Genomic DNA, 13,784 nt, shown 5'->3' with positions numbered 1-13,784 from the left:
TCGTATTTATTGAATGCTTACTGTGTGCAGAGCACTGGACTAAGCGCTTGGGAAGTACAAGTTGGCAACATATAGAGACAGTCCCCACCCAACAGTGGGCTCACAGTCTAGAAGGGGGAGACAGAGAACAAAACCAAACATATTAACAAAATAAAATAAATAGAATAGATATGTACAAGTAAAATAAATAAATAGGGGCCTTTCCCATCCTGGAGCCCTTTCCCCATCCCAGGGTCCGCTCCCGGAGCCTCGGGAGCAGGCAGGGGTGCTGCAGGCGTATCCCCCCGGGGAAAGGCCCGCTTTCCGCTTAGAACAGTGCTTTGCACATCGTAAGCGCTTAACAAATGCCATTGTTATTATTAATAAGCACTTAGTACAGTGCTCTGCACACAGTAAGCACTCAAATATGATTGAATGAATTATTATTATTATATTGCGTGCCCAGCCCAGGGAGCCTGCCGGCATAATAATAATAATAATAACATTTATTAAAACTTTACGATGTGCAAAGCCCTGTTCTAGGTGCTGGGGTGGTTACAAAGTGCTGAAGCAGTGTGGTTCAGTGGAAAGAGCACTGGCTTGGGAGCCAGAGGTCATGGGTTCTAATCCCAGCTCCGCCACTTGTCAGCTGTGTGACTTTGGGCAAGTCACTTAACTTCTCTGTGCCTCAGTTACCTCATCTGTAAAATGGGGATTAAGACTGTGAGCCCCACGTGGGGCAACCTGATCACCTTGTATCCCCACAGCGCTTAGAAGAGTGCTTCGCACATAGTAAGCACTTAACAAATGCCATCATTATTAATATTATTATCAAGGTGTCCCACGGCGGGCTCACAGTCTTAATCCCCATTTTACAGAGGAGGTAACTCAGAGAAGTTAAGTGACTTGCACAAAGTCGCACAGCTGACAATTGGCGGAGTCTGGATTTGAACCCATGACCTCTGACTCCCAAACCCGTGCTCTTTCCACTGAGCCATGCTGGCATCACCTTGTATCCCCTCCAGCGCTTAGAACAGTGCCTTGCACATAGTAAGCGCTTAACAAATGCCTTCCCTGTTATTATCGGGGCGGACCCAGGGCCTGCCCCATTTGGGGCGCACCCTATGGCGGGTAGGTAGTGCCCGTTCAATAGATGAGGACACTGAGGCCCAGAGACGTTCGGTGACTAGTCCAAGGTCACACAGCAAAGAAAGCGGCGGAGCCGGGACTCCAGCTTCGACTTTGTCCGTTTTCATGTCGACTCTTAAGGGCCCCAAGTTTCAGGGCAGCGGGAGCCGTGCTTGGCCTTTAGCCCTACTTTCCCAGCTCTCCGGGATGCCAAGCGAGTGGTGGTTGTCAATAGTGCGGGTCTCTTTAACCCCTCTTTCCCTCCTCTGCCCTGCTCTCTCTCCCCGCCTCCCATTTTCCTGCCCAACAGAGTTGGATTTAGGATGTTTAGGAAAGGACTCTGATGAGTTGAGGGATGGGTTGGACTTTGTCCACTGGCAGTTGCAAAGTAAATTTATACTTTAAATAACTTGGCACTTAATAGATGGTGTCTTTCTGGGAGTCAGAAAGACCTAGGTTCTAGTTCCGGCTCTGCCACTTGTCTGCTGTGTGACCTCGGGCAAGTCATTTTACTTCTCTGGGCTTCAGTTACCTCTCCTGTAAAATGGGGATTAACACTGTGAGCCCCATGTGGACATGGACTGTGTCCAATCTGATTAGTTTGTATCTGCTCCAGCATTTTGAACCATGCCTGCCACTTAGTAAGCACATAACAAATCCACTTAAAAAAAAAAGATACCGGGAAAGTGACTTTAAAAAGGCAGTGTGATGAGATTTCGCCTTTTTAAAAATCCCTTTATTTACCCAGTTTGATTGGAACATAAGGTAACGTAATGAAAGCAACAGCTCAGCTGGTGGAATTTTCCAGTTTAACAGTTACAATTGTAAATAAAATGTCCCAAGCATAGTATTTTTTCCATTTTTATTAGTAAAGTTTGCTCCAAAGCTATGTGCTACATTGTTGTCAGGAAATGGGCTTCATAGCAAATGGTTTTGAGTATTCCATTAAGGCAAAAGACCCATCATTTTAATATATGTTTTAGTCCTGGTGGAGGTATTTCAATATTTGTTAACCACTCACTATGGGCCAAGTATTGTATTAAGCTGTGGGGCAGATTGCAGGTCAGACACAGTCCCAGGAACACAGTCTAATCAACTGTTGGATTTGAGTGCTTATTGTTTACCCTTTACTTAGTAGAGTACAATAGAATTAGTAGACACAATTCCTGTCCACAAAGTTACAGTTACAGTTTAGAGGGGGAGATGGGCATAAAATTAATTGCATATAAGGGGAATGGCAGGGTATAAGTCTAAATAGGAGGGAGAATGGGTATTTAGTCACCATTTTACTGATGAAGGGACAGGCACAGAGAATTTAACCAACTTGCCCAGGCGCACACAGCAGGTAAGTGGTGGAAGTGGGGTTAGAACCCAAGTCATCCACCAAGTCCCACTAGAAAGCATATAAAGCTTTCATATCAGCAGGTGCCGAACAACTTTGGCTTTGCTAGCTAATGTTTTGGTGATAGGAGGCTTAACATTATTTTGATTTCCTCTTTCATGATTGTATGGGATCATTCACTGGTATTTATTGAATACCTGCCTACTTACTATGTGCAGGACATTGTACTAAGCAGTGGACAAGAGTACAATAGGGGATAAAAGATGTAATGCAGGGCTGGCTATTTGCCCCGTGATATTTATTTACAGAGTTCATAATGAAAGAAGCAGCAAGTATCCTCTATGCTTAGGCAGGCAGTAGGCTGACATCAGGAGGGAGGTGGGTGGGAGGGACTTTTCGAACCCACAGGAAACTGTTTGTAGTTATATAGTGTACGGATTATGGTCACACAAAACTCAGGGTCAGGTTTGCCTCCGTCGGCCTGGCTCTAGGACTTGTGTGCTAAGTGGAGCTGGGACTTGGGGTCCTCTCTTGGCCTTTTCAGTCACTCAAGCACTTGTAGTTCATTCATTCAATCGTATTTATTGAGTGCTTACTGTGTGCAGAGCACTGTACTAAGCACTTGGGAAGTACAAGTTGGCAACGTATAGAGACAGTCCCTACCCAGCAGCGGGCTCACAGTCTGGAAGGGGGAGATAGACAACAAAAAACTTCTGTCAGTGATATGGTTGCATAGGAAGGACAATTTTATATTTAAATATATGTGTATAACTTGGGTAGACGCTGCATACTCTAGGAATGGCACACTGTAAATTTTATTGTGTCAGAGCAAAATTGATGCCAAAAAGGAAAGCAAGGGTACATTTTGAGTCCATTTTGTAGGCTGGAGAGCTTGTGAACTGCTTGCAAAGCTCGTTTATGGTTCCCTTTGGAATAACTGAGAAAATCATGTAACTAGGTTGACAAGAATTGAAGCTCGTCAGTATCATTTCAGGACAAATCTTTCAAAGCTGAAATAGAAGCCAAGTTGAACGCATGTTGAAAACAATTTAAAAAATAATACTATTGCCTTAAAAGGACCTGAAAATAACTTTGTCCCTTTTGGCATTCAAGTTTTCTGTTCCTCTATCATTGACTTCCTTGCTCACAACCCTCACAAACTTTTCCAGACCTTTAACTCTGCTGAAGTCCCCACTGCCCCTACTGCCAAATGACATTGCGAGCTACTTCATATGTAAACTAGAAACCGTCTGGAAATTTGATTCGAATCCCATCTCTGTCACTTGTCTGCGATGTGACCTGGGGCAAGTCACATTCTCTGCCTCAGTTACTTCACCTGTAAAATGGGGAAGAAGACTGTGAGCCCCATATAGGACTACTTAGCTTGTATCTACTCCAGTGCTTTCTACAGCCTGAAGCCTCTACCCCCTTCTTGGCAGTATCATCTCCCGAGCAGCCCTCCACCTTTAGGGAGGGCGACCAGGGCTCCAGGCCAAGGGGCCATTAGGTTTGGACGCGGGCCCCGGGGGCCATTGGGGAGGGCCTCTTTCATGCTTGCTGGTACAGAAGTGCACCTGCTGACCACATTATAGCAGTCCAGCATGACAGCAGCACTCAGCCCTGATCACTTTGGCTGCAGTGGATTTAGGACGTAAAGTACTTTGCTCACGGATCTCAGTGTGCCATATCTTTGCCCACCTACTCTTGCCCTCCACGCCTGACTGTCAGGGACCAGAGAACATGCATGGTATGGCCCAATCTACTAGCACCAGCGTGGATTCCTGTGGCCAGGGTCTGACTCCTGAAGCCTTCGTGACCTCAATCTGGATCCCCGTCTAGACTGAAGGCTCGCTGTGTGCAGGGAACATGTCCAGCAACTCTGTTACATTGTACTCTCCCAAACACTTAGTGCAGTGCTCTGCACTCCAAAAGAGCTCAGTAAATACAACTCATTGATTGATTGTGACTTGCCCATCATTTCCAATAGGAAATTTCCAATATCCTCTAGCCCTGGCAATAAGCTTGGTGCTTGTGGAGGTCTGGCACTACCCACAAGCTCACTGTGCCTGCTCCCTACTGAGGTTTGAGGACATGCCCATGGACTCTGAAATATTTATGTAGCCTCTTTTTATAAGGATTAATCTCCGAACATAGCAACTAGTCTGGCACACTGTACTGTTCATGGAAGGGGTGGTTTGAGCCAACTAATGTTCCTGTAAAACACTGGATTCAGCCAATCTGTTAATGGGAAGTTCCCCTACTTCTGCTGGATTTCTTGTTTGGTCGCCATGAACCATAAAATTGGTTGGAGTTTGGGTCTCCTGAAACAAGCAGATTTGCAAACTGAATCACAAATAGTGTGGTATGTCACCCCAACACTGGGTTTTGGATCTTATGGCACTCAGAAATTTACCCAAAATGAGTTACACTAGCCAACTGTCAATCAATCGTACTTAAGGAGTGCAAACTGCGTGTAGAGCATTGTACCAAGCCTTTGGGTGAATACAATATAACAGAATTGATAGATGCCTTCCCTGCCCACAGTGAGCTTACAGTCTAGAAGGAAGAGAGTCAAGGAGCACACCAATATTTTTTCCAAGAAGATCACAGTATTGATTTGTTCTTTTTTTCAAAGCACATCTCTTCACCCTCACCTCTTCACACTCATGCACACCTTCTCACACTCTTAGTGGCTAGACTAAGAGTTGAGCTGAAGCTGGGAAGTGGCCATTCGTGGGACTTCAAAAGGTGGTCATTCATTCATTTATTCATTCAATTGTATTTATTGAGCGCTTACTGTGTGCAGAGCACTGTACTAAGTGCTTGGGAAGTACAAGTTGGCAACATATAGAGACGGTCCCTACCCAACAGTGGGCTCACCATCTAGAACGGGGAGACAGAGAACAAAACAAAACATTTTCAGTACTTATCCACCTTTCACATATTAACTTCATTTATATGGTGATGATGATGGCATTTGTTAAGCACTTACTACGTGCCAAACACTGTTCTAAGAGCTGGAAGGATGCTTTTATATATATATATATAGGATATATGTGGAAGGATGCTTAACTGTCAGATATTCATTGTATCTTTTCTTGTCTTCCTTTGGAATTGATTTCAGTTCTGCCAGGTGTGTACTGTTATTCGTATATCAGGCAGTGATTGGGAAGCCAAAGTCTCCTGGCAAGGAAAACCTAACTCATTTCCAAAAGGCAAGGATAAAATTGGAGGGTGGAACGATATTGCAAAAAACATCATTAAAAGTAGAAGTTGCCGAAAGGTAGAATTCACCTTTAAATCAGAGCTTTTATCAGGCTCTTCCCTAGAGATTCTTACCAACCTAAGATGGTAGTTTGTCCAAACTGCCGGGGTAGTAGAGTCCCCTGACAGTTCCTTCCACCTGACTGTGCTTTTCAGTAGGAATCAGAGAACAGACCCAAGGAGCAGACTCATGCTAATTGAAATCTTTGCTCTCAGATTTTCTTCCAGGGTTGGATTTATGCACATTGCAACATAGTGAGACATATGCTGGAAGTAGGGTACCCAAGCAGCTGCTGTTTGTTCATTTAAAGAAAATTGTAAGGGTGGGCAAGAGAAATGCTTCAAAGACACAATAAAGCACACAGAACCTTCAACAGTATGACAGAGTGTCTTTTGTGAAGCAACAGCAGTTGATGGACCAACTTAAATTCAGAAATTCGGAATGGCTTGATTGTTTTTGAGTTGAAAGCAGTGTCATGTAGTAGAAAGAGCATGGACCTGGAAATTGAAAGACCTGGGTTCTAATCTCAGATCTGCCACTTGCCTTCTGTGTGACTTAGCTTCTTTGCATCTCAGTTTGCTCATCTCTAAAATGGGGATTCAGTATCTACTTAGTTTGAGAGCTCCATGTGGGACAAGGGACTGTGTATCTACCGTAGTGCTTAATGTCATAGTAAAAACTTAATACCACTTATTGTTGTTGTTATTATTGTTATAATTTTAAAAACAGCTCCAAATGCGGTACAGCTACAAATGAGCCACATAATACTAATACTTGTTCAATGTTTATAATTTGAAGAGGTATAAGGGATTATTAATTTGGAATTTCTTGTCTATCCTACTCCCATACACAGTTCATAGTTACACTAGTAAACGCTTTCAAATATGAAGGACGGCTTTTGTCATTTCTGTAGTAACATGGGAGGTGTATGCCTGGAAGACCTCATTTCTGGAAACATCACACAATAGTAGTTACCTCCTGTATCTGATGCTGCACACGGGCACAAACCGTCCCTTCCAGTATTTGTCGCGTTGGATCCAGGCAGATGGGTGTTGCAAAAGAATGCACCTTATTTCCCCAGCTGTTTTCCATTTAGAGAAAAAGGCTTAGGAGGGAAGATGAGGGTCCCATTTTGATGCATTCAGTTTTTGGTTGCTGGCAGCCATCCCAATAGAAGTATCCTGCAAGGAGGGAGAAATAGGAGATTGTGGGTAAGAGGTCAGGGCTGGAGGGATAGTCATCACATTGAAATGGTAGATGCCATCACTCGAGTTCTTGAGAGAGAATAGAAAATTAGAAGGAAAGGTAGGGAGCCCAGAACAGAGCCTGGTTTACCTAGTCAAAGCTAGTGGGGAGTTGGGAAATGAAATTTTCACAAGTTTGCATACATTTCCAAGTGAGAAGTTTTGGGGAATGTTACTGAATAAAAATTACAGTGCTGCCAAAAAAGGTCATTTTCTCCTCTTTGTTGATCAGGCTCATGAAGAATCAGCTAAAGACCATCAGTACTGTATATAAATGTACCTCCAAATAAAGGATGAGGAGAATTGACAGGCATGAGAGTATTGATGTTTGTTAAATTCAAAGGAAAAATTAGTAATTTTTTTAATAGTTAATATCGCAAATGAAAAGTATTTGACTTTCCTGCTGAGGTCTGCCCTTTTCAGTATAAATTCAGTATTACAAATTGTATAGTGCCTTTAACTTCATTCTGAGGGCAGATCACTCCACAAAGTAGTGCAAGATGAGGATTTATTGCTGATGGAGGAAGATGATTGGATATCCGTTTAAACTTTATTTGAGGGGCATGACATAGTCAATCCTATATGAGTGCTCACCGTGTTCAGAACACTGAAGTAAGAGCTTGGGAGAGTGTAGTAGAACAGATTTAGTAGACAAGTTCCGTGCATATCAGTGAGTTTACAGATTAGACATAAAATTGAGGGGCCCAAACTCCCCATCTTCCCCCCGCCTCCAAATATGTTGTGAAACATATGCTGTTAGCTTGATAAGAAAATATATCTGACCCAGGTATACACCTAGGAAATGTAGATAGCCACATGCAGGTTGCCGACATGGAAATTTGCAATTAGGGTGCCACAATAATTCTGTTAAAATGAGGAGGACCTAAAATAAATATATAAACATGTTTCTGTTTCAAAAGTATCTGGGTAGGGATATTATGTGTTGAATTACTTTAACAAAGTTTATTGAGTTTAGTGAACAGTTTAGTGATACTTGTGAAACAGATTGTGGTACATAAAGAAATTCCATACTTTTCCAGAGGTTTTGGAAAAGATTCCTATTTATACCATGTAAGTTGATAGGAAAATGTGCCCAAGAATATAGCTGTAGATGATATACCCAGGTTTTCAAGGATGCTTCATGCATTGTCGTGGTGGGAATTTATACTTTTATTTCTGTGAGAAAATTTTTTTTAAGCTTAAGTTCAGTGCTCTGCACACAGTAAGCGCTCAATAAATACAATTGATTGATTGATTTCAGCATCCTTATTCATTCATTCATTGTCAAATTTATTGAGCGCTCACTGTGTGCAGAGCACTGTACTAAATGCTTGGGAAGTACAAGTTGGCAACATATAGAGACGGTCCGTACCCAACAGTGGGCTCACAGTCTAGAAGGGAGAGACAGACAACAAAACAGAACATGTGGATGGGTGTCAAGTGTGGCTGAGCTGTGTCTGCTCTGTAAATTTCTGCCCCTGATGTGGTGATTCTCTTAGGTGGATAAAAATGGCCTTTAGGAAAGCAGCATGGCCTAGTGGGCAGAGCACAGGCCTGGAAATCAGAGACTCTGGTTTCCCATACTGGCTATGCTACCTGTCTGCCGTGTAATCCTGGACAAGTCATTTAACCTCTCTGTGCCTCAGTTACCTCATCTGTAAAATAGGGATGAAGATTATGAGCCCCATGCGGGACCTCTCTAGGCTGTAAGCTCACAATGGTCAGGGAACGTCTCTACAAACTCTGTTATATTGTACTCTTCCAAGTGCTTGGTATAGTGCTGTGTGCATAATAAGCTCTCAATAAATACAGTTGATTGACTGGCGTCCAACTTCTATCTACCCCAGTGCTTAGTACATTGCTTGACACATAGCACTTTGAAAATATCATTAAAATTAATAATAATAACAATTTTAAAGTATGCTTGGTACTTGTTTTCCATGCAAAGTCAAGACTTGCTTCCCAGAGAATTAACCCATTAGCTTTCTGCTAACAGTTCCTGTCTAAACGATCTTTTCTAGAATCACATTTAAATTTCTCTTTTTTTTTTTTTAAGGTGCTGAATGTGGAATAAATGCAGATGTAGAAAAGCATCTTGAAATGGGGAAGAAATTATTGGCAGCTGGACAGCTAGCTGATGCCTTATCTCAGTTTCATGCTGCTGTAGGTAGGTAATACACAAACAACCAAAACGTGAGTCGTTAACTACGTATTGTCTCCAGTGGCTACCAGTCAACCTACGCATCAGGCAAAAACTCTTCATCCTTGGCTTCAAGGCTGTCCATCACCTCGCCCTCTCCTACCTCACCTCCCTTCTGTCCTTCTCCAGCCCAGCCCGCACCCTCCGCTCCTCTGCCTCTGATCTCCTCACCATACCTCGTTCTCGCCTGTCCCGCCATCAACCCCCAGCCCACCCATCCTCCTGGCCTGGAATGCCCTCCCTCCACACATCCATCAAGCTAGCTCTCTTCCTCCCTTCAAAGCCCTACTGAGAGCTCACCTCCTCCAGGAGGCCTTCCCAGACTGAGCCCCCCTCCTCCCCCTCCCCACAGCACCTGTATATATGTATATATGTTTGTGTGTTTTTATTACTCCATTTATTTTATTTGTACATATTCTATTTTATTTTGTTAATATGTTTTGTTTTGTTCTCTGTCTCCCCCTTCTAGACTGTGAGCCCACTGTTGGGTAGGGACCGTCTCTATATGTTACCAACTTGTACTTCCCAAATGCTTAGTACAGTGCTCTGCACACAGTAAGCGCTCAATAAATACGATTGAATGAATGAATGAATATTACAGTTGTATGCTATAGCTATAGAAATGTAATTTTTATGAATAGAAAACGTTGAAATATACCTCCCTCTCCAATATTTGCTGATGTCTTGTTTTGATGCACCAGTTGTAGATTTAGAGTGAAGTTTTTCAATGGCTCCTCAACCCATTCTAGCTCCCCTGGTCTTAGGCCTATCATCAGAAATGTTTTCAAGGACCTAAGATATCCATACTAATACCAGGTTTTTAGATGTAATAAAAATGCACCCCCAGAGCCTAGGGTATAGCTACATTAGTCTTCAGAATAACCAAATGTCCTAGATCCTTGAAATATCTGGCCAGGCAAAGACATGTTAAAGTGGCATGAACTTTATTTCAAAGCGATCCTGTAGAGATAGGTTTACTGCCATAATTAATCTGTATTTTAGGTAGTATTATAGTTGTTTAGCATTGGTGAGATATCATCTGAAATGTAACACTATGTTTGTACAGATTTATTACTCTATTTTACTTGTACATATTTACTATTCTATTTATTTTGTTAATGATGTGCATCTAGCTTTATCTCTGTTTATTCTGATGACTTGACACCTGTCCACATGTTTTGTTTTATTGTCCGTCTCCCCCTTCTAGACTGTGAGCCTGTTGTTGGGTAGGGACCGTCTCTATTCTATATGTTGCCAACTTGTGTTTCCCAGCACTTAGTACAGTGCTCTGCACACAGTAAGCGCTCAATAAATACGATTGAATGAATAGAATAACTTGCAAATAAGTGCAGGTCAAGATGCAAAACAAAAAAACCATGTGAGCTGCTGCTGGTTTTTTTTTTCTTCCCCATAAACCACAGTTATGTTGGAGCTTCTTTTTTTTTTTTTTTTTTTTTTTTTTTTTTTTTTTTTTTTCCAGCAGCTAAGCGTGGAGGCTTGGTCCTGCTTCCAATACAGGGGTTACATTTACCAGGATCAATGAATCAATTGTATTTATTGTGCACTATTGTATGCAGAGCCTGATACTAAGCTTTGGGAGAGTACAGTGTTCCCTGCCTACAACGAGAGGGATTGTACTCTTTTCAGAAATTAGGTATCCTTTCTTTCTATGCATTCCCACCTTCTGATTGGAACCTAACAGGGGAAATTTAATTTAATATATTTTATATAAAATGTGATTTATTCATATTAAATAATTTTCTAGTTGTACTTTACCCATTTTTTCTTGACTAGGCAGTTGATCTCATATTCTGGAAGCTAGGGAAATAAGCCATTTTAATGATCAGATTGCAGTAGAAAGTGTTTGACAGTTTACTTTTTTAATCTCAGCCAGGTATTTTTCATTATGAAACATTCATTTTTTTTGGTTTTGGAACTCCAATGGTATGTTCTGCATTTACATTTACAAAAATGAATGTGATGTACCATTTTCCTACTCCTCCCCACCAACATTTTCCTCCACATCCCGAAGTTTTATTCCAGTAACTAATAGACCGTCCATGAATTTATTCAAACCCCTTAAGAATCTTGCCTGCGCAATGTCTTGTGATTAAAAAAAAAAATCCCATTTCCCAACAGCTGTGTCGGTAAGTACTTTCTTTTGTTGGTTTTAAGTCTATCATCTTTCAAGTTTCAGTAGTGCTTCCTTATTCTTTTGTTGGGGGAATTTATACACTTTGACCATGATCTTAAGCTGTCTCCCCCTTGCCTCTCCCCTAGTTAGTCTTTCCAGGCTGAAGAGGCTTAATCTTTTCAGAATCTTCGTATGAAAGATTCCTTGTCCCCGATCATCTTGTTCCCTTTCTTGGAGCCAGATCAAGCTTTATCATCTCCCTTCTAAAATTATGTAACCAGGAGTGTAATCCAGGTGTAGGTGTGCCGTAATGTTTCTTACCGCAAATCAGCTACAGTTATACAGATTAAGCAGCATTGGCTAGTGGATAGAGCAGCATGGCCCTGGGAGTCAGAAGGACCTGGGTTCTAATTCCGTTTCTGCCACTTGTCTGCTGCGTGACCTTGGGCAAGTTACTTAATTTCTCTGTGCCTCAGTTACCTCATCTGTAACATGAGAGTTGAGATTTTGAGTCCCATCAGCGCTTAGAACAGTGCTTTGCACATAGTAAGTGCTTAACAAATGCCATCATCATTATTATTATGTGGGACAGGGACTGTGTCCAAATCAATTTGCTTGTATCCATCCAAGCACTTAGAGCAGTGTCTGCTGCATGGTAGCACTTAACAAATACCTTATTATTTAATAATTATTACTATGTAATATATGCTCAATTATTCCAATGAATTGATTTTCACTTACCTTCCTGGAGCGCAGCATTTTGAAAGAATCTTCAAGTTTGGAATCAAATAATTGTAAGAGGTCCCCGATCAGTTGGAAGTGGTGCAGTTTTTTTAAAAAAAACACAGGCAGCAGGTGTCAGTTTCCAAATATTCATGGCTTCTGAAAAAGCTACATCTGTTTCAGGGATGAGCACTAAACATAAATTGCCTAATCAAAATGCATCATCAGGAAAAACTTTTACCCAGGTGTACAGCTACAGATTTGTAGGCCCTAATTTTCATGATTCAAGTTTGTTTTTTCTCTATAGTCCTGTCCTTATAGGACATCCAAGTACAGAAATCTATCAGTACTCAGGACATCCAAGTACAGAAATCTATCAGTACTCATGGTATATTATTGGCGAAACCCCTGGGAATGAGTTGTAACCGTGAATACCATCTGATCCCAACAGGAGCTGCAGTTAACGTACAAGAAATTTGATGCTTATTTCACAATGTTGGCACTTTGAAACTCTAGGCTGTAAACTCGTTGTGGGCAGGGAAGGTGTCTGTTTATTGTTATATTGTACTCTCCCAAGTGCTTAGTACAGGGCTGTGCACACAGTAAGCACTCAATAAGTACGATTAAATGAATGAATAACAGGGGAAGGTAAGGGGCAGGTGGCCAGCCACTGAAGAGGTGGGGTGTGACTGCTGGCCACTGCAGAGACAGCAGGGCTAGGGGTAGCTTTAGTCTGTGGTCCCAACTGGGATTATGGATCCAGCCAACGGCACAAAAAGGCCAAACTTCTTGCAAAGCATCTGGGAATGCTAAGGAACTGTTGTAGTTAATTCAGTCTGTGCGTATGTGGAATGGGAGGTTGGTCTGGGTAGACAAGGCCCAACAAGGAGTATGTTCTCCATACCCACTATTGGTGTAAGGAGAAATTTGGTCTTGGGGCCTCAGGGTCAGTGCTGAAATGTGCATCCAAATGGCGAGCAGATGCATGCGTGGATATCTGAAGTTTTAGACTCCCTTCAAAGCCCTACTGAGAGCTCACCTCCTCCAGGAGGCCTTCCCAGACTGAGCCCCCCTTTTTCCTTTCCTCTTCCTCCCTTCCCTATCGCCTCCCCACTTTATCCCCTTCCCCTCCCCACATATTTTTACATATTTTTTACTCCATTCATTTTATTGATGATGTGTATATAGCTATAATTCTATTTATTCTGATGGTATTGACACCTGTTCCCAAGTAAGAGAAAGACATTACAATCGTACCCAGCATCTATGTAGTGGTTCCTCACAGGCTGTTGTCATTGCCATCAATCAGTTGAATTTATTGAGTGCTTACTGTGTGCACAGCACTGTACTAAGCGCTTGGGTGAGTACAGTATAACAGAATTGGTAAGTACATTCCTTGCCCACAACAAGCTTACAATCTAGAGAGAGGAGAGCATGAACCCTCTACTGACCTGTGATGTATTTTTGGATTTCCAGAAGGCTTTATGACTCTTTTTCATTTTTGAGTTCTTTAGGAATTTGCTGACATTGCGTCCCTTTGAAAGGAAGGTATCCAATAATGGTAACAGGGTCCCTCTCCATCCCCCCGGCCTTACCTCTTTCCCCTCCCCACAGCACCTGTATATATGTATATATGTTTGTATGCATTTATTACTCTAATTATTTTATTTGTACATATTTATTCCATTTATTTTATTTTGTCGATATGTTTTGTTTGTTGTCTGTCTCCCCCTTCTAGACTGTGAGCCCGCTGTTGGGTAGGGACCGTC

The 13,784-nt window shown here is 42.1% G+C and overlaps 1 protein-coding gene across 1 annotated transcript in view; it reads left to right on the top strand.

The window, feature by feature from the left end:
- Nucleotides 1-13,784, top strand: part of DNAJC3 (DnaJ heat shock protein family (Hsp40) member C3) — a 65,679-nt gene that overhangs the window by 4,297 nt on the left and 47,598 nt on the right. Inside the window, exon 2 of the mRNA XM_038758918.1 lies at nucleotides 9,015-9,125. Within this exon, the coding sequence (XP_038614846.1) occupies nucleotides 9,015-9,125 (111 nt within the window). The remainder of the gene's footprint in view (nucleotides 1-9,014; nucleotides 9,126-13,784) is intronic.

The sequence above is a fragment of the Tachyglossus aculeatus genome, chromosome 17 (assembly GCF_015852505.1).
Source record: "Tachyglossus aculeatus isolate mTacAcu1 chromosome 17, mTacAcu1.pri, whole genome shotgun sequence".
Taxonomy (NCBI): Eukaryota; Metazoa; Chordata; class Mammalia; order Monotremata; family Tachyglossidae; genus Tachyglossus; species Tachyglossus aculeatus.
Note: the sequence above shows the minus strand (reverse complement) of the source record. Positions and strands in the feature narration are given on the sequence as shown.